The sequence below is a fragment of the Oncorhynchus mykiss genome, chromosome 3 (genome assembly GCF_057628025.1).
Source record: "Oncorhynchus mykiss isolate SJ-2025 chromosome 3, ASM5762802v1, whole genome shotgun sequence".
NCBI classification, from domain to species: Eukaryota; Metazoa; Chordata; class Actinopteri; order Salmoniformes; family Salmonidae; genus Oncorhynchus; species Oncorhynchus mykiss.
In genome coordinates, this window is record NC_143024.1 from 66,433,445 (window position 1) to 66,454,358 (window position 20,914).

The 20,914-nt window shown below is 43.3% G+C and overlaps 1 protein-coding gene and 1 long non-coding RNA gene across 7 annotated transcripts; both read right to left on the reverse strand.

Moving 5' to 3' along the window:
• Window positions 1-3,164: 3,164 nt before the first annotated feature.
• Window positions 3,165-6,306, reverse strand: LOC110520218 (uncharacterized). Its single transcript, XR_002472959.3, has 3 exons — window positions 4,535-6,306; window positions 4,239-4,342; window positions 3,165-3,638 (listed from the first exon to the last, which is right to left on the reverse strand). It is a non-coding gene; the product is annotated as an uncharacterized LOC110520218 (long non-coding RNA).
• A 2,392-nt stretch (window positions 6,307-8,698) lies between these two features.
• Window positions 8,699-20,667, reverse strand: LOC110520214 (putative methyltransferase DDB_G0268948). 6 transcript variants are annotated; one of them, XM_090229949.1, is made up of 7 exons: window positions 19,410-20,667; window positions 18,573-18,773; window positions 14,313-14,473; window positions 13,461-13,674; window positions 13,066-13,166; window positions 9,254-9,391; window positions 8,699-9,055 (listed from the first exon to the last, which is right to left on the reverse strand). In XM_090229949.1, the coding sequence occupies exons 2-7, from the start codon at window positions 18,681-18,683 to the stop codon at window positions 8,965-8,967; spliced, it is 816 nt and encodes a 271-aa protein (XP_090086075.1). In that variant the 5' UTR covers window positions 18,684-18,773; window positions 19,410-20,667; the 3' UTR covers window positions 8,699-8,964. The 6 variants fall into 6 exon arrangements, with proteins under 6 accessions (XP_090086075.1, XP_090086077.1, XP_090086078.1 ...); XM_090229951.1 differs by lacking the exon at window positions 14,313-14,473 and adding an exon at window positions 17,944-18,097 and having other exon boundaries at window positions 19,410-20,429; XM_090229952.1 differs by lacking the exons at window positions 14,313-14,473; window positions 19,410-20,667 and adding exons at window positions 17,944-18,097; window positions 18,882-19,358.
• Between the last annotated feature and the right edge of the window lie 247 nt (window positions 20,668-20,914).

Here is a 20,914-nt window from a genome sequence, read left to right on the forward strand (position 1 = left end):
GTAGACTGAGGCCCCAATGACAATTTTTTTATTTATTTCACCTTTATTTAACCAGGTAGGCAAGTTGAGAACAAGTTCTCATTTACAATTGCGACCTGGCCAAGATAAAGCAAAGCAGTTCGACACATACAACGACACAGAGTTACACATGGAGTAAAACAAACATAGTCAATAATACAGTATAAACAAGTCTATATATGATGTGAGCAAATGAGGTGAGATAAGGGAGGTAAAGGCAAAAAAAGGCCATGGTGACAAAGTAAATACAATATAGCAAGTAAAACACTGGAATGGTAGATTTGCAGTGGAAGAATGTGCAAAGTAGAAATAAAAATAATGGGGTGCAAAGGAAGCAAAATAAATAAATAAAATAAGTCCAGTAGGGAAAGAGGTAGTTGTTTGGTGCTAAATTATAGGTGGGCTATGTACAGGTGCAGTAATCTGTGAGCTGCTCTGACAGTTGGTGCTTAAAGCTAATGAGGGAGATAAGTGTTTCCAATTTCAGAGATTTTTGTAGTTCGTTCCAGTCATTGGCAGCAGAGAACTGGAAGGAGAGGCGGCCAAAGAAATAATTGGTTTTGGGGGTGACTATATACCTGCTGGAGCGTGTGCTACAGGTGGGAGATGCTATGGTGACCAGCGAGCTGAGATAAGGGGGGACTTTACCTAGCAGGGTCTTGTAGATGACATGGAGCCAGTGGGTTTGGCGACGAGTATGAAGCGAGGGCCAGCCAATGAGAGCGTACAGGTCGCAATGGTGGGTAGTATATGGGGCTTTGGTGACAAAACGGATTACACTGTGATAGACTGCATCCAATTTGTTGAGTAGGGTATTGGAGGCTATTTTGTAAATGACATCGCCAAAGTCGAGGATTGGTAGGATGGTTAGTTTTACAAGGGTATGTTTGGCAGCATGAGTGAAGGATGCTTTGTTGCGAAATAGGAAGCCAATTCTAGATTTAACTTTGGATTGGAGATGTTTGATGTGGGTCTGGAAGGAGAGTTTACAGTCTAACCAGACACCTAGGTATTTGTAGTTGTCCTCGTATTCTAAGTCAGAGCTGTCCAGAGTAGTGATGTTGGACAGGCGGGCAGGTGCAGGCAGCGATCGGTTGAAGAGCATGCATTTAGTTTTACTTGTATTTAAGAGCAATTGGAGGCCACGGAAGGAGAGTTGTATGGCATTGAAGCTTGCCTGGAGGGTTGTTAACACAGTGTCCAAATAAGGGCCAGAAGTATACAGAATGGTGTCGTCTGCGTAGAGGTGGATCAGAGACTCATCAGCAGCAAGAGCGACATCATTGATGTATACAGAGAAGAGAGTCGGTCCAAGAATTGAACCCTGTGGCACCCCCATAGAGACTGCCAGAGGTCCGGACAGCAGACCCTCCGATTTGACACACTGAACTCTATCAGAGAAACCAAGGCTGTCGAGTCTGCCGATGAGGATGTGGTGATTGACAGAGTCGAACGCCTTGGCCAGATCAATGAATACGGCTGCACAGTAATGTTTCTTATCGATGGCGGTTAAGATATCGTTTAGGACCTTGAGTGTGGCTGAGGTGCACCCACGACCAGCTCTGAAACCAGATTGCATTTCAGAGAAGGAATGGTGAGATTCGAAATGGTTGGTATTCTGTTTGTTGACTTGGCTTTCGAAGACCTTAGAAAGGCAGGGTAGGATAGATATAGGTCTGTAGCAGTTTGGGTTAAGAGTGTCCACCCCTTTGAAGAGGGGGATGACCGCAGCTGCTTTCCAATCTTTGGGAATCTCAGACGACACGAAAGAGAGGTTGAACAGGCTAGTAATAGGGGTGGCAACAATTTCGGCAGATAATTTTAGAAAGAAATGGTCCAGATTGTCTAGCCCGGCTGATTTGTAGGTGTCCAGATTTTGCAGCTCTTTCAGAACATCAGCTGACTGGATTTGGGAGAAGGAGAAATGGGGAAGGCTTGGGCGAGTTGCTGTGGGGGGTGCAGTGCTGTTGACCGGGGTAGGAGTAGCCAGGTGGAAAGCATGGCCAGCCGTAGAAAAATGCTTGTTGAAATTCTCAATTATGGTGGATTTATCAGTGGTGACAGTGTTTCCTATCTTCAGTGCAGTGGGCAGCTGGGAGGAGATGTTTTTATTCTCCATGGACTTTACAGTGTCCCAGAACGTTTTTGAGTTAGTGTTGCAGGAAGCAAATTTCTGCTTGAAAAAGCTAGCCTTGGCTTTTCTAACTGCCTGTGTATAATGGTTTCTGGACTCACTCTGATGGTCTGGACTCACTCTGATCACCTGTTGTGACAGTGGCTCCAGAAGTGATGTGAGACTGAGGGATAGGAGTTCATCCCTCTTTTGCCCCAGTTTGGCCCCCTTATTCAGAGAAAGTATGGATGCAAAACAACCCGCTGTTCCCTGCCCAATATCACACACAAACACACACACGCACAGACACACACACTTTCCATGATTTGTGGGGGTGGAAATCTGGCACAGCAAGCTGCTTATTTTGTTCCAGGAGTGGAACCCACTTTCTATTGAATGTTCTGGTTGGCTATATTTTACCAAACATTGTGATGGACTCAAGGGGTATGGAGAGGCATATTTTCCTAAGGTAATGTTATTTACTGTTTCTTCTGTGATTGTTTTACAGATGTCCCCTGCTATGCCCATACAGTTAGGACAAGCTCCTGTGACATCCACTCTCTCTACATCTTACCACACACACAGATACACACATGCAGGCTTACACACACACTCACACAGACACACAAAATGAGAAACCATGCTGGAAAGTCATCTAAACAAACTTGTATCCATGAAGCAAAACCTCTAGAGACTGAAAGTGCTATGCTAGGTACTTTTCCCTGTATATACTATTCCCTCTGCTTTGAGTCCCAATGTAAGGAATCAATGTCCTCCTGTCTCAGTGACAAACTGGGTCATTTGGTCTCTCGAGATCACTCCTCTGAGGGATCCTATGCTATCCACACACACACACACACACACACACATCTCATATCATGGGCTGTGTTTGTCTGCTTGTGAAGTACGTAAAACTGGAGCCAGAATGACAAACTATATTAGATAAGATACCACTCATTGGCAAGCTTTAGTAATATAAATGTACACAGTTGTCACGATCGTCATAATAACTGGACCAAAGCGCAGCGTGATCTGGGCTCCACATCTTTATTGCTGTGTGAACCGCAAAACAATAAAAGAACAAAACGTGACGCTACAATAGTGCTCACAGGCAACTATACATAGTCAAGATCCCACAAAGCACAATGGGGAAAATGGCTGCCTAAATATGATCCCCAATCAGAGACAACGATAAACAGCTGCCTCTGATTGGGAACCATACCAGGCCAACATAAATCATTAATCACCTCGATAACCCACCGTAGTCACTGTCACGCCCCAACCAACATAGAGAATAAACAGCTCTCTATGGTCAGGACGTGACAACAGTAATAACAACTTCCTTAATTGTTCATCACTAACTAAATATTTAAGTTTCCACAGGGGAAACATCATAGTCTCAGTCATCTGTAGCTAGTCCTCTGGCTTGCAGGCTAGCAGGTAGAAATACCTGACTCCGACCACAACCTCAGTCTCTGGGGAGGTCACCTCCATCACAGCCAACAGTCTGGAGAGGACAGAGAGAGATGTTAGATGTAACGTTAAATGATGCCTTTACATTTCATATTATTCTGTACGTACATCTTGGGAAGCTCCATTTAGTAAGATATGTTACGTTTCATATGGTATGTATTCATTTGTGGATGTCCATCACCCATTTCGTATGATATGTTACAAATTACACTTCTTATTATATGTTACGAATTTACAAAACGTACAATAGTTACACATTTGCAAAATGTATGATATGTTACGAATTCTAGCTAGGTTGCTAGGTTGCTAACACTAGCTAGGCTAGGGTTAGGGTTAGCTGAAAGGGTTAAGGTTAGGGTTAGGGGAAGGGTAGGCTTACTATGTTATGTCTAGTCTATGAGACCTGGCTGTTCATCCAAACACACTCCTGCCTAGACACAACTGTTCAACACAAAATGAGCAATGAGTTAGTCTCGCAATGCAATCCTTCCAATTGTTGTTAATCACTCGGCTACTGCAGGAACCCTGGAAATCGAGGCTAGCATTGAGAATCAATTCAACAATTATTGTACATGGGAATACAGTAGCAACAATGGCAGATATAACAGTGGATGCAATGGTACTCAGGCCTCACCATTCTTTCTCTGTGTAGGGGATGGAGTTGTAGGACTGTTTGTAGAGAGCCACAGAGTTGGGGCCCAGACAGAGGTTACGATAGGGCAGGAGGGCAGCATAAAACTGATGAGATTAAAAAAAGACAAATTATGTTGAAAAAACACACAACAAATCTACTGTATGCATTGAGAATTTGTACATCGTCAATCTATCAAAAATGTGCATTGCGTTTTGTTTTCTACAGTATTTAGAATGGTACATTTCCACTGTTTATGGATAATATACTTTTATTCAATTCTCTAGAGTTGTCCAGACCTTGAGGACTGTTGAGTGTGTGGTAGCAGTCGCCATGATGGATCTCCATGTCCATGGTACAGTTGAGCGGATAGAGACGGCCTTTAGGATGCAGGATCCTATGGGCTTCCTTGGAGGAACTGCGGCCGGTCAGGCAGTCATGGCCGTCACCAGTTCCACTGAGCTGCGAAGGGCAGCTCTTCAGCCGGACACTGTCTGACAGACAGAGACAAGAGAGACACAATGATCAGCAGCCGGACACTGTTTATAAAGAAACCAGAGACATAAAAATCAGGGCTACATAATACAGGCTATACTGAAGTTATTTGCTAGCCTAGTCTCAGATCTGTAAAGATAATTTGCTAGCCTAGTCTCAGATCTGTAAAGATATTTGCTAGCCTAGTCTCAGATATGTAAAGATATTTGCTAGCCTAGTCTCAGATCTGTAAAGATATTTGCTAGCCTAGTCTCAGATCTGTAAAGATATTTGCTAGCCTAGTCTCAGATCTGTAAAGATATTTGCTAGCCTAGTCTCAGATCTGTAAAGATATTTGCTAGCCTAGTCTCAGATCTGTAAAGATATTTGCTAGCCTAGTCTCAGATCTGTTTCTGCTCTTTTGTATTCTATGACTGTAATGTAAAGAGAGTTTGAGTCCACGTTAGTGTTACTCAAAACAAAACATGACCCTCCAGTCCAGTCCACCTTTCTCCTCTTCCCTCTGGGGTTGGCTCTGACCTGTAAGAGATGTTAGGGGCGGAGACTCTGACCTGTAAGAGATGTTAGGGGCGGTGGCTCTGACCTGTAAGAGATGTTAGGGGCGGTGACTCTGACCTGTAGGAGATGTTAGGGGCGGTGACTATGACCTGTAAGAGATGTTAGGGGCGGTGACCATGACCTGTAAGAGATGTTAGGGGCGGTGACTCTGACCTGTAAGAGATGTTAGGGGCGGTGACTCTGACCTGCAGGAGATGTTAGGGGCGGTAACTCTGACCTGTAAGAGATGTTAGGGGCTGTGACTCTGACCTGTAAGAGATGTTAGGGGCGGTGACTCTGACCTGTAGGAGATGTTAGGGGTGGTGGCACTGACCTGTAGGAGATGTTAGGGGCGGTGACTCTGACCTGTAAGAGATGTTAGGGGCGGTGACTCAGACCTGTAGGAGACGTTAGGGGCGGTGACTCTGACCTGTAAGAGATGTTAGGGGCGGTGACTCTGACCTGTAAGAGAAGTTAGGGGCGGTGACTCTGACCTGCAGGAGATGTTAGGGGCGGTAACTCTGACCTGTAAGAGATGTCAGGGGCGGTGACTCTGACCTGTAGGAGATGTTATGGGCGGTGACTCTGACCTGTAGGAGATGTTAGTGGCGGTGACTCTGACCTGTAGGACATGTTGGGGGCGGTTACTCTGATCTATAGGAGATGTTAGGGGCGGTGACTCTGACCTGTAGGAGATGTTGGGGGCGGTGACTCTGACCTGTAGGAGATGTTAGGGGCGGTGACTCTGACCTGTAGAAGATGTTATGGGCGGTGACTCTGACCTGTAAGAGATGTTAGGGGCTGTGACTCTGACCTGTAAGAGATGTTAGGGGCGGTGACTCTGACCTGTAGGAGATGTTAGAGGTGGTGGCACTGACCTGTAGGAGATGTTAGGGGCGGTGACTCTGACCTGTAAGAGATGTTAGGGGCGGTGACTCTGACCTGTAGGAGATGTTAGGGGCGGTGACTCTGACCTGTAAGAGATGTTAGGGGCGGTGACTCTGACCTGCAGGAGATGTTAGGGGCGGTAACTCTGACCTGTAAGAGATGTCAGGGGCGGTGACTCTGACCTGTAGGAGATGTTATGGGCGGTGACTCTGACCTGTAGGAGATGTTAGGGGCGGTGACTCTGACCTGTAGGAGATGTTGGGGGCGGTTACTCTGATCTGTAGGAGATGTTAGGGGCGGTGACTCTGACCTGTAGGAGATGTTAGGGGCGGTGACTCTGACCTGTAGGAGATGTTAGGGGTGGTGACTCTGACCTGTATGATATGTTATGTGCGGTGACTCTGACCTGTAAGAGATGTTAGGGGCGAATGCCTCTGACCTGTAAGAGATGTTAGGGGCGGTGACTCTGACCTGTAAGAGATGTTAGGGGCGGTGACTCTGACCTGTAGGAGATGTTAGGGGCGGTGACTCTGACCTGTAAGAGATGTTAATGGCGGTTACATGCTCCAGGACCACCTCCTGCTGGGCAGGGCTCACGTCGGTCCCCAACACCGAGGAGAAGTGAGGAGGCCAGGAGCACAGTGCCCTGACCCACAGCCTACATGTACTGCCAGGTCAAAGGGCTGCAGGGCAGAGGCCCACCCATTTGGGAGCCAGACCCAGCCAATTAGAATTAGTTTTTCCACACAAAGAGCTTTATTACAGACGGAAATACTCCTCAGTTTCATCAGCTGTCCGGTTGGCTGCAGGTGAAGAAGCCAGATGTGGAGGTCCTGGGCTGGCGTGGTTACACATGGTCTGCGATTGTGAGGCCAGTTGGACGTATTGCCAAATTCTCTAAAACAACATTGGAGGCAGCTTATGGTTTAGAAATGAACATTCAATTCTCTGGCAAAAGCTCTGGTGGAGATTCCTGCAGTCAGCATGCCAATTGCACACTCCCTCAAAACTTGAGACATCTGTGGCATTGTGTTGTGTGACAAAACGGCACATTTTAGAGAGTATTTATATTTTTCCCAGCACAAGGTGCACCTGTGTACTGACCATGCTCTTTAATCCGCTTCTTGTTATGCCACACCGGTCAGGTGGATGGATTATTTTGGAAAAGGAGAAATGCTCACTAACAGGGATGTAAACTAATTTGTGCACAAGACTTGAGAGAAATAGGCGTTTTGTGGGTATCAAAGATTTCTGGGATCTTTTATTTCAGTTCATGAAACATGGGACCAACACTTTACTTGATGCGTTTATATTTTATGTCCACAGAAGACTGTAACCATATCATCTGAGCATGCATATTCCATGATATTTGATTTAAGAAAAACAAACGGTCTGTATCCTGTGTAACAGGTATATGTCACGACTACCTTCTCTTCAGGAAGGACAAGGCCTCTTCAATGAGCTGAGACTCTGTATTTCCAGTAGGAGGCAGCATGCTCCTTACCTTCAAACAGATGATGGGCCATGCCATGCCACTGAGCTATACTACAGGAGAAAACAACACACGAATACAACGGTATTCTCCAGCCCAGAAAGAGATCTGTTTCTTTTACGGATTTTACTAAAACTCATGCAAGCTTTCTTTCTCACTAGGTTGTGGAAGCTACATTAAGGAATGTGATCACACACACACTACCTCACTCATCGCAGGAGATTCCCTTTCTTCATAGAGCCAGTTCCAGGTAAACCACTAGGTGCTTGGCCAGGCTCGTATGAGACAGGCCCCAGATAGAGAGAGGAAGGGGCGGAGCAGCGGCTTCATGGGAATGTGTGTTTGCGAATGAGGCTGGGCTCATCGGGTCAAAGAGAGCTGTGTGCTGTGTCAGAACCAATAAGAAGTCCCATGGAGATGGGATGGGGGAAGGATCATAAACTTGTTTTCCTATGAAATGTTTTACTTGTTGTGATTGATGTGGGAAAATACAAAAGCCTGATGAGTTCAGTCTCCTGACTCAGATAAAAACCTTATTCCAACTGATCACTGAGCCATAGATCAACAACAACAGGCTTTATCCTGAGCTGCACTACCACTAGATCATTGAAAGAGTTAATCATAAACAGGACTGGTCCAAGAAGGACTGGTCCAAGAACCGATTAAAGGTCTTCTCTAAGTTTGCATAATGTTATGAATTTGGTTGAACACAAAAAAAAAAAAAAAAAAAAAAAAAAAAAGAACATCTGGGGCAGTGTGGCTACGTTTAGACAGGCAGCCTAATTCTGATGTTTTCGCATCAGATCTTTTCACATCAGGTCTTTTTCAGACCTGATCTGATTGCTCAAAAGACAAATTAGTGAAAAAGTATCAGAATTGTTCTGCCTGTCTAAACGCAGCTTAAGTATCAAGTGTCTCAGACCAGGATCAGATTCCCGTTGTCCATGTTATATTTTTCAAAAGGCAAAACCGATCCTAAAATCCACACCCCTAATATTACTCTGAGACACTTGATACGGCCCTGAAGTTAAATAATATTCAACATTTACAATTGTGTCTGCAGACATTTTATTGTCAATCTCAGGCAAGGAAGATACTGAAGGTGGCAAGCATTTTGGTAATGATGTGACTAAGGTGAATAGTTTGCTCTACATTACAACATATAAAAGAAGAGACAAAACCAAAGGGACTTCAATGACATCTTATGTGAACAGAATAACATTTCTAGTATCAGCTTGAACATGATTGACACAAGCCTAAACACAAGCTTAAAACACATCTGTCTACACACAAACACATTCACACTGTAAAGAGTGTTCACTCCGGTTTAGACGCCAGAACACAGAAATACTCCAGCGTCACTTCCATGAGTGTGTCTGGTGATGTGACTCCCATCTCCTTCAGAAACCTGCAATATGACGTCAATATATTTGATAAAATAATTCCATTTGGGATGGACCATAAAAGTGACATGGATGACATTTCTTTCTTAATTTTTTTGTTCAGTCATTTTTTAAATAATCTCATTAGTTCATTCATTCACCCATAATCCATTCATCCATCCATTCAGTCATTCATTCATCCGTTGATTGATCAGGGTTGTTACCTGTCGAGTGTTCTCTGCAGCAGTGCGTTGGCAGCATCAGGCTCGGCCCTCTGGAAGGCCTGGTACATGGAGAAGGACTCCATGAAGCCCACTATGTTCCTCACTGAGATCTGCTGCTTCAGTGGGATACACTCAATTCTGAAAGAAGAACAGATACACACACACTGTTGAATTGAGAGGAGAGTCATAGTGGATGCCCTATTTACCCAGGGGGGCCAAGAGGTTTAAGTCAAGTAAGTCATTATATTGAATACTCCTGCAGTTTATTGAGTACAACATTTGATTTTGACCACCTGAGAGTAACTAGGTGTGAGTGCATTACTTCTGTATACAGTGCCTTGCGAAAGTATTCGGCCCCCTTGAACTTTGCGACCTTTTGCCACATTTCAGGCTTCAAACATAAAGATATAAAACTGTATTTTTTGTGAAGAATCACCAACAAGTGGGACACAATCATGAAGTGGAACAACATTTATTGGATATTTCAAACTTTTTTAACAAATCAAAAACTGAAAAATTGGGCGTGCAAAATTATTCAGCCCCTTCACTTTCAGTGCAGCAAACTCTCTCCAGAAGTTCAGTGAGGATCTCTGAATGATCCAATGTTGACCTAAATGACTAATGATGATAAATACAATCCACCTGTGTGTAATCAAGTCTCCGTATAAATGCACCTGCACTGTGATAGTCTCAGAGGTCCGTTAAAAGCGCAGAGAGCATCATGAAGAACAAGGAACACACCAGGCAGGTCCGAGATACTGTTGTGAAGAAGTTTAAAGCCGGATTTGGATACAAAAATATTTCCCAAGCTTTAAACATCCCAAGAAGCACTGTGCAAGCGATAATATTGAAATGGAAGGAGTATCAGACCACTGCAAATCTACCAAGACCTGGCCGTCCCTCTAAACTTTCAGCTCATACAAGGAGAAGACTGATCAGAGATGCAGCCAAGAGGCCCATGATCACTCTGGATGAACTGCAGAGATCTACAGCTGAGGTGGGAGACTGTCCATAGGACAACAATCAGTCGTATATTGCACAAATCTGGCCTTTATGGAAGAGTGGCAAGAAGAAAGCCATTTCTTAAAGATATCCATAAAAAGTGTTGTTTAAAGTTTGCCACAAGCCACCTGGGAGACACACCAAACATGTGGAAGAAGGTGCTCTGGTCAGATGAAACCAAAATTGAACTTTTGGCAACAAAGCAAATCGTTATGTTTGGCGTAAAAGCAACACAGCTCATCACCCTGAACACACCATCCCCACTGTCAAACATGGTGGTGGCAGCATCATGGTTTGGGCCTGCTTTTCTTCAGCAGGGACAGGGAAGATGGTTAAAATTGATGGGAAGATGGATGGAGCCAAATACAGGACCATTCTGGAAGAAAACCTGATGGAGTCTACAAAAGACCTGAGACTGAGACGGAGATTTGTCTTCCAGCAAGACAATAATCCAAAACATAAAGCAAAATCTACAATGGAATGGTTCAAAAATAAACATATCCAGGTGTTAGAATGGCCAAGTCAAAGTCCAGACCTGAATCCAATCGAGAATCTGTGGAAAGAACTGAAAACTGCTGTTCACAAATGCTCTCCATCCAACCTCACTGAGCTCGAGCTGTTTTGCAAGGAGGAATGGGAAAAAATGTCAGTCTCTCGATGTGCAAAACTGACAGAGACATACCCCAAGCGACTTACAGCTGTAATCGCAGCAAAAGGTGGCGCTACAAAGTATTAACTTAAGGGGGCTGAATAATTTTGCACGCCCAATTTTTCAGTTTTTGATTTGTTAAAAAAGTTTGAAATATCCAATAAATGTCGTTCCACTTCATGATTGTGTCCCACTTGTTGTTGATTCTTCACAAAAAAATACAGTTTTATATATTTATGTTTGAAGCCTGAAATGTGGCAAAAGGTCGCAAAGTTCAAGGGGGCGAATACTTTCGCAAGGCACTGTATATACACTACATACGCATGCAAGCACAAACACACGCATACCGGCATCACAAACACACACACTTTTACACTCATCATATGCTGCTGCTACTCTGTTCTTTATTTTTAATCATATTATTAAATATCCTTGATGCATAGTCACTTTACACTTTACACTTTATATAATAGAATATACACTGCTCAAAAAAATAAAGGGAACACTTAAACAACACAATGTAACAAGTCAATCACACTTCTGTGAAATCAAACTGTCCTCTTAGGAAGCAACACTGATTGACAATAAATTTCACTTGCTGTTGTGCAAATGGAATAGACAACAGGTGGAAATTATAGGCATTTAGCAAGACACCCCCAATAAAGGAGTGGTTCTGCAGGTGGTGACCACATTCCACTTCTCAGTTCCTATGCTTCCTGGCTGATGTTTTGGTCACTTTTGAATGCTGGCGGTGCTTTCACTCTAGTGGTAGCAAGAGACGGAGTCTACAACCCACACAAGTGGCTCAGGTAGTGCAGCTCATCCAGGATGGGACATCAATGCGAGCTGTGGCAAGAAGGTTTGCTGTGTCTGTCAGCGTAGTGTCCAGAGCATGGAGGCGCTACCAGGAGACAGGCCAGTACATCAGGAGACGTGGAGGAGACCGTAGGAGGGCAACAACTCAGCAGCAGGACCGCTACCTCCGCCTTTGTGCAAGGAGGAGCAGGTGGAGCACTGCCAGAGTCCTGCAAAATGACCTCCAGCAGGCCACAAATGTGCATGTGTCTGCTCAAACGGTCAGACACCGACTCCATGAGGGTGGTATGAGGGCCCGACATCCACAGGTGGGGGTTGTGCTTACAGCCCAACACCGTGCAGGACGTTTGGCATTTGCCAGAGAACACCAAGATTGGCAAATTCGCCACTGGCGCCCTGTGCTCTTCACAGATGAAAGCAGGTTCACACTGAGCACATGTGACAGACGTGACAGTGGAGAACGTTCTGCTGCCTGCAACATCCTCCAGCATGACCGGTTTGGCGGTGGGTCAGTCATGGTGTGGGGTGGCATTTCTTTGGGGGGCTGCACAGCCCTCCATGTGCTCGCCAGAGGTAGCCTGACTGCCATTAGGTACCGAGATGAGATCCTCAGACCCCTTGTGAGACCATATGCTGGTGCGGTTGGCCCTGGGTTCCTCCTAATGCAAGACAATGCTAGACCTCATGTGGCTGGAGTGTGTCAGCAGTTCCTGCAAGAGGAAGGCATTGATGCTATGGACTGGCCCGCCCGTTCCCCAGACCTGAATCCAATTGAGCACATCTGGGACATCATGTCTCGCACCATCCACCAACACCACGTTGCACCACAGACTGTCCAGGAGTTGGCGGATGCTTTAGTCCAGGTCTGGGAGGAGATCCCTCAGGAGACCATCCGCCACCTCATCAGGAGCATGCCCAGGCGTTGTAGGGAGGTCATACAGGCACGATGAGGCCACACACACTACTGAGCCAAATTTTGACTTGTTTTAAGGACATTACATCAAAGTTGGATCAGCCTGTAGTGTTGTTTTCCACTTTAATTTTGAGTGTGACTCCAAATCCAAACCTCCATGGGTTGCTAAATTTGATTTCCATTGATCATTTTTGTGTGATTTTGTTGTCAGCACATTCAACTATGTAAAGAAAAAAAGTATTTAATAAGAATATTTCATTCATTCAGATCTAGGATGTGTTATTTTAGTGTTTCCTTTATTTATTTGAGCAGTGTATATATTTAATTCTTAAATAGAAACTCAGAGACACAGGGTCAAAGTCACACCATGAGAAATGTTTTAATGTGTAACAGGCTGTTCTACTGGGTTCTCACAGAGGCTGTATGAGTTACCTCTCTTTGTCAGGGAAGGGGATAGCAGTGTAAAGCTCCTGTAGTTTGGTGTTGGCCACTGCTACCTGTGTGCTGGTGTATGGTAACAGCACCTTCTTGAACTGGGGATAGCAAAGTCAAATCTCAGTCAGGAAACAGTCAGCAAACGTGGTACTTATATCAAACAAAGAATTGTGAGGGTCTATTGTATCATACAGGTGAGCCCATTGAAATTAAACTTTTTTTCACAATTGAAATGTCTCAATAGGGCAGCAAACAAACATTTTGTAAGCATGCTGTACATGAAAACAACAATTGTACTTAGTACCCAATGAAAATAAACATATGACACACTAAACCAATTAAGTAGCATTGGTTTGTCCCCATAAAAGTCCTTCTAGTTCTGTGTTTTTCACCTCATCACAGATGTCAGTGAGTCTGTCCCCACATGAGCCGTAATGGAGTCTGAAGTTATCAGCAAAGCCAAGCAGAGCCATGCAGCCGCAAGGCTTCAGGACCCGACCTGCCTCCAAGAGGAACCGCTGCTGGTCAAACCAATGGGCCGCTGAGGCTGCAGTCAGTAGGTCCACAGAAGCATCCGGAAACGGCAGCTCTTCAGCTGTCCCTTTCCTGTATAGTAAGTATTAAGACACAGCACCAAACATTGAGGATTTCTACATAAACTAACATATTAACTAGGGGCCTATTGAAAGTGGGAAGCTACTGCTGACCTTTGTGCTGAGTGTAATTGACCGTCTCTGCAGATTGTCATCACTGTTTCTTTTTAAACAACATACACGTTGGTTTTACATTTTGTCCCATTCAAATTCCTATTATCCCTAAACCCTAACCCTTAACCCCAACCCCTAACTAAACCTTACCCTAACTCCTAACCCTAACCCTAATTTTATATGAGATTTGGTTTAAGGTTAAAACTTTTACTCCCAGGTTGTTTTATGATTGTCTTCCTCCTGCTTTTGAATTGTTGTGGGTGACCCCTCAGAGCTCTCGGCCTCTCATGTCCTCCCACTTTCTCCAGACTGGTCAGAGGTGCAATATACCCATGCAACCCAAGGTTTGACACCAATACAAAAAGAAACACTCCCTAAACCCTAACCAAACTCTAAAATAGCAATTTTTCTTAATGTATGAGGAATGGAAAAATTTTCCCCACTTATCACATTTTTCTTGTTTTACTATCCTTGTGAGGAATTTTGGACCTCAAAAGGATAGCAAGGTTAAACACACACATACACACATTCAAATACCTGTAGGTGATGTTGTTGAACCCTGCCACTGCCCTGGCCTCCTCCAGTTGGCACTCGCTGATGTCGATGCCCACCACTTCCTGGAAGTGTGGGGCCATCAGGCGTGAGTTCTGCCCCGTCCCACATCCCAGGTCCACAGCTAGGGCATGAGGCTGGACTTTCTGAAGAGCAGTGAGACACTAGTGAGACACTATTTAACTAGCCTTCACTAAAGGAGAGTGATAGCTAGTGATAGTGTAAATGTGATGATCAATACAGATAATGTACAGTACCAGTTAAAAGTTTGGACACACTAACTCGTTCAAGGGTTTTTCTTTATTTTTACTATTTTCTACATTGTAGAATATTAGTGAAGACATCAAAACTCTGAAATAACACATATGGTATCATGCAGTAACCAAAAAATGGTTAAATACATCAAAATATATTTTGTATTCTTCAAAGTTGCCACCTTTTGCCTTGATGACAGCTTTGCTCACTCTTGGCATTCTCTCATCCAGCTTCACCTGGAATGCTTTTCCAACAGTCTTGAAGGAGTTCCCACATATGGAGTGCAAATGTATACCACACCTACCTTGTCACAACACAACTGATTTGCTCAAACACATTAAGAAGGAAATAATTTTTACAAATTAACTTTTAACTAGGCACACCTGTTAATGTAAATGCATTCCAGGTGACTACCTCATGAAGCTGTTTGAGAGAATGCCAAGAGTGTGCAAAGGGTGGCTACTTTGAAGAATCTCAGATATATAAAACATATATTGATTTGTTTAACACTTTTTTGGTTACTACATGATTCCATATGTGTTATTTCATAGTTTTGATGTTTTCACTATTATTCTACAATGTAGAAAATATTAAAAATAAAGAAAAACCCTTGAATGGGTTGGTTTGTCCAAACTTTTGATATGTACTGTTTATTAAACTCTGGTCTCACCTTCCTTTCCAGGTAATGCAGAATGATGTCTCTGATCTCCTCTGGGGGTACAAAGCGGTACCTCTGGTAGATGGAGGCATGGTGTTTCTCCTCAAACAGCCGGTAGGTCATGGTGCTCTGCTGTCGTCTGCGCAGCTAGCCTAGTGCTCCTTCCAGCTTGCAGTGACTCAGCAGAGACACAGAGACACAGACACAGAGACTGATCTGCTCCTTCACTAGGATCTGTCAATCATTACATGGAAGGAGGAGAGATACTGTACATAAGGAGTAGGACAGAGGAGGCTACTGGTAGTAGTCACTCAGTCACATCGAGGAGAGGTTTAAAGAGATTCTATGACACCTGGGCTGCTAAGATAAAATAACTTGTTGATTTGTCTGTGATGTGTGGAACGATAACGTCCGATAAGGGCAACAATAATGACATGCCCATAGATAGACTAGTGGTTTAAAACATGTCATAGTGTCTTACAGTATGTCTTATGTCTTATGCAGGTACCGCATTCAGTTAGATTGTGCATTTAAGACAAAAGTTGTGAAACTAGACTGGATCCCATGATGCAGGGATTAGGTTATCGAACAGAACAGTTTCCTGAACAATAACAAAAAACAAGAACACGTACAGAAACGTTTAAATAGTCTTCTGAAAGTTTGCAATGAAGTCATATTCAATTGTAATGTCATATATAACAAAATCACCTTCCAAAATGCAATGGAGCTTGTAAAGCCATATGTGTTTCTCTCTCAGCTGAAAATTCCACGTAAGCAAAGTTGCCAGGTCCCTCTCACAGTTTTACCGGAAGTGTGCCCAGATTGTCCAAATAGCCATATGCATGCTGGGGCCTCAGTGTTAACTCTTGACTGTCCAGAATATTTAACCTATTGTAAACCCTTGCTGACCCAGAGCGTGTATAACATTGGAGATGTCTACATTTAAATTGACAGTAATTATGTGATGATAAGCAAGTGATTTAACCCCCCCTAGAAGCATGACTAAATCATTTCTAGAGAGAGTGAATGGTGGAACATAGTGATGACAAACATGCAATATAAGACAACATATAGGGCCACAGAAATAGGAAGGAACTGCACTGAATTTATTTGCAGCCTTTATGTTTATTTTTTGTTCGATTATTTTTCATTACATACACTTGTACAGAAAGATAAAGAAAATAATTATAAATGCTGACAAAAAGCATGAAGCTACTGTTAGAGGTGCTTGACTGACTGCTGGGGTGACAGGCGCAGGAGAGCAGAACTGGGTAATAACCGGAGCAGTTTAATATGCAAAACCAACCGCACCCAGACATGGGAAACAAATGGAAAAATGAAAGGTGGGTCAGCGATGGCTAGAAGACCGGTGACGTCGAACGGCGCCCAAACAAGGAGAGGAACCGACTTCGGCAGAAGTCGTGACAGTTACAGTAACTTTCAGTTTTATGTGTCCATGCCTTGATAGTTCAGATTTGAGTGCAATGTAAAAATCTGTGTTCCATCATGCTGCTCATAATAGCGTTGTTCCACCAATTTGCTGCATTTTGAGAAATGTAACTTGGTGTGATTTCACCTAATTTTAACATTATTTCATAAATAACACATGTTCAACTTCATAAAAATCCCTTTACCCAATTCAAGAGGTTAAAAAAAATGACTATAGTAAGTGACTGTTAAAGGGGCAATCAGCAGTTGCTACATCCATTTTTGGACTTTTTTGGAATGATATGTTACCATTGATTCTTGAAGAATATAACTTGCAAATGCCTCATGAACTTAGTTCAACTGTCATACACCATCAGAACCAAAAATATAAACTTGCTCTATTCCAATGTTGGTAAACAAAGTACATTTTAACAAACGCCATATAGCCTCAAAACACAGTTAAACGATCATTTTGATATTTCAGAGTGGTTACAGTTCTCCAGCCCCATCCCTCAGCTTTTTACCGAAACAGGGGTGGGAACAGCTTTGTAATTGTTTCTACTGCTGATTTCCACTTTAAGTGGCAAATAAAGAAGCAGGGTTGACTGTAACAGGGTTGACAATTTTATTATTTACCTTAAAGTTTCACAAAAAGTGTTAAATTGTTCAAATATTTCTAGCCTGTCTATCAATGGGTAACAGAGTTGACATGTTACGCTCGACCTGCTCAGTTTACCACCACAAAACACCAGCAAATTGCCAAAAATAGCACAACCAGCTCACCTGCTTTCACACTATGATTTGACTATGTTCAATGTTTTTTGTTGAGAGAATGCCAAGAAGAAAAAATATATATTATACTTTCACCATTTTAGTTCACGTAAAAGGGTTGACTTTAAAATGAAGGACAGACGCAAATGAACCACTAATCACATGAAATTATTAATAATCTTCAGAAATAACTTTGTCTCTGCAGATTGTCATCACTTATCTTTAAACAGCATACACGTTGGTTTTACTATCCAGGTGGGGACAACATCTCTTATTCCCGTTCAAAATCCTATTTTCCCGAACGCCTAACCTTAAGCCTAACCCCAAACCCCTAACTAAACCTAAGTCTACCCCTAACTCCTAACCCTTACCCAAAACCTAACCTCTAAGCCTAAAATAGGATCGGCAAAATATCCCCACTTTCATTGTTTTACTATCCTTGTGAGGACTTTTGGACCTCAACAGGATAGTAAAGTTAGACCCCACACACACACGTTCAAACACCTGTAGGTGATGTTGTTGAATCCTGCCACTGCCCTGGCCTCCTCCAGTTGGCACTCGCTAATGTCGATGCCTACCACTTCCTGGAAGTGTGGGGCCATCAGGCGTGAGTTCTTCCACAGCCCAGGTCTACAGCTAGGGCATGAGGCTGGACTTTCTGAAGAGAGGGGACCAATGAGACACTATATAACTAGCCTTCACTAAAGAAGAGTGATAGCTAGTGATAGTGTAAATGTGATGTTCAATACAGATATTATATATATATATTTTTTTTTTACACTCTGGTCTTTGCTCTATAGGTATGACACATTGCATGCTGAATTTCAAGCATACGATAATAACGTAACATAATGGATGACAGTTTAGTAACCTATTGTCACAATACTTAAAAGCATTTAGAAACAGGAAATGGTTGAGATACGGTTTCTATATCCAATTTAAAATGTCATAATCCTAAAATGTTATGCAATAGAGGGTGTTTTTTACTTTCATTTCTATCTCAGACACTGTGGAAGCATTACACCAAAGACTTATCTTAGACAACCTAAGATTTGTCTTAGCTGCCAACTGTACAAGTCTACCGTCATGTAAAAGACAGTCTATAACAGTAATACTACTTTTGCTTGGCTCACCTTCCTTTCCAGGTAATGCAGGATGATGTCTCTGATCTCCTCTGGGGGTACAAAGCGGTACCTCTGGTAGATGGAGGCATGGTGTTTCTCCTCAAACAGCCGGTAGGTCATGGTGCTCTGCTGTCTGCTCCGCTAGCCTAGTGCTCCTTCCAGCTTGCAGTGACTCAGCAGACAGAGACAGACCTGCTCCTTCACTAGGACCTTTTAATCATTACATGGATAGAGGAGGCTAATGTTAGTAGTCACATAAAGGAGAGGTTAAAAGATCTACTATGACAACTGGGCTGCTAATTTCAAGTAACTTGTCACCTCCACTACAGGAAATGGCAAAACAGCAAGAACCGATGGGAACCAGGCTAGAATTTGCTCACAACTTTGTGGTTTCGTTCCTGAGATGTAGTTCAGATGGCACTGTTCCAGAATAGCTTTTATGTTTGCTCATTACAGGAAGACGTGCAAAAGTTTGAGCAGACAAGGGTCCCATTGTCCGGTTTGGCCCTTGGCCTATTTTCACTGTATCCACATCAACAAAAGACTTTAACCCTACAGTCCTCTCTCCCATGACATTGTGGTACTGTTACATAAGGCAAGACTGTTCTGAGTGAGACGGTATTGGTAAATCCATGTCAATTTCACCCTGAATAAAATTATTTTGTACCTACAAGTCTAGTAGGCCTACTTATAAAAAACTAATTCTTTGACTGTAATGTAAAGGGTTAAAGTCCACGTTAGTGTTACTCAAAACAAAACATGACCCTCCAGTCCAGTGCACCTTCCTCCTCTCCCCTCTGGGGTTGGCTCTGACCTGTAAGAGATGTTAGGGGCGGAGGCTCTGACCTGTAAGAGACGTTAGGGGCAGTTGCATGCTCTAGGGCCACCTCCTGCTGGTCAGGGCTCACGTCGGTCCCCAACACCGAGGAGGAGGCAAGGTAGGCTGTGGGTCAGGGCACATCTACTGCCAGGTCAAAGGGCTGCATGCCCCTCTGTCAAATAGGACACATCCCCATCACACAGGTATGAGACATTGTTAGTACATGCACACATTTTTAAAGGCATTAGAATGTAAATAGACCATCTTTATCTGTTACAAGAACGTTAAAAGCTGGAACTAAACATTGATATAATTCTGTCATGTTTCGCAATATTTTCCATTGTAACTATTTTACATCCACAGAAGACTGTAACCATTTCATCTGAGCATGCACAATCCATGGTATTTGATTTAGGAAAACCAAGTCTGAAAATGTAACAGGTATGTCACTCCTACCGTTCTCTTCAGGAAGAACATGACCTCTTCAATGAGCTGAGACTCTGTATTTCCAGTAGGAGGCAGCATGCTCCTTACCTTCAAACAGATGATGGGCCATGCCATGCCACTGAGCTATACTACAGGAGAAAACAGGAATACAAAAGGTATTCTCCAGCCCAGAAAGAGACCTGTTTCTCTTACGGATTTTAATAAAACTCATGCAAGCTCTCTTTCTCACTGGGTTGTGGAGGCTACGTTAAGGAATGTGATCACACACACACTACTTCACTCATCGCAGGAGATTCCCTTTCTTCAGAGGGCCAGTTACAGGGAAACCATTAGGTGCTTGGCCAGGCTAGTATGAGACAGGCCCCAGATAGAGAGGAAGGGGCGGAGCAGCAGCTTCATGGGAATGTGTGTTTGCGAATGAGGCTGTTTATGAAGGGAGCCAGGGTTACATGGGGTCAAAGAGCTGTGTGGTGTGTCAGAACCAATAAGAAGTCCCATGGAGATGGGACGGGAGAGGGAGGGATCAGGAACTTACTTTGCTATGAAGTGCTTTCCTTGTTGTGATTGATGTGGGAAAATACAAAAGCCTGAGTTCAGTCTTTTTACTCAGATAAAACCCTATTCCAACTGATCACTGAGCAATAGATCAACAACAACAGGCTTTGTACTGAGCTGTACTAGATCACTGAAAGAGTTAATTATAAACAATATCTGAAGGACTGGTCCAAGAACCGACCAAAGGTCTCCTCTTAGTTTGCGTAACGTGATGAATTGGGTTGATCCCATGCATACAGCATATTAAAAAGAAACCATCAGAATATCTGGGGCAGTATGGCTGTGTTTCGACAGGCAGCCCGATTCTGATATTTTTACCAATCAGATCTTTTCACATCAGATCTTTTTCAGACCTGATCTGATCGATCAAAAGACCAATTAGTTAAAAATATCAGAATTGGGCTGCGTAAGTATCAATTGTCTCAGATTAGGAGTGCTAATCTTGGATCAGATACCCCCTTGTCCATGTTATATTTTTCATTGTGATCTAAAAGGAAAAACTGATCCTAAAATCCACACTCCTAATATT

Excerpts from the sequence above, each read along its gene's own strand:
- LOC110520214 (XM_090229949.1), bottom strand. The coding sequence starts at position 18,683 with ATGACCTACCGGCTGTTTGAGGAGAAACACCATGCCTCCATCTACCAG. Across the intron at positions 13,675-14,312 it reads TTCAACAACATCACCTACAG|GAAAGGGACAGCTGAAGAGC; the intron begins GTATTTGAATGT and ends CTTACTATACAG. Across the intron at positions 9,056-9,253 it reads CTGCAGAGAACACTCGACAG|GTTTCTGAAGGAGATGGGAG; the intron begins GTAACAACCCTG and ends GTCATATTGCAG.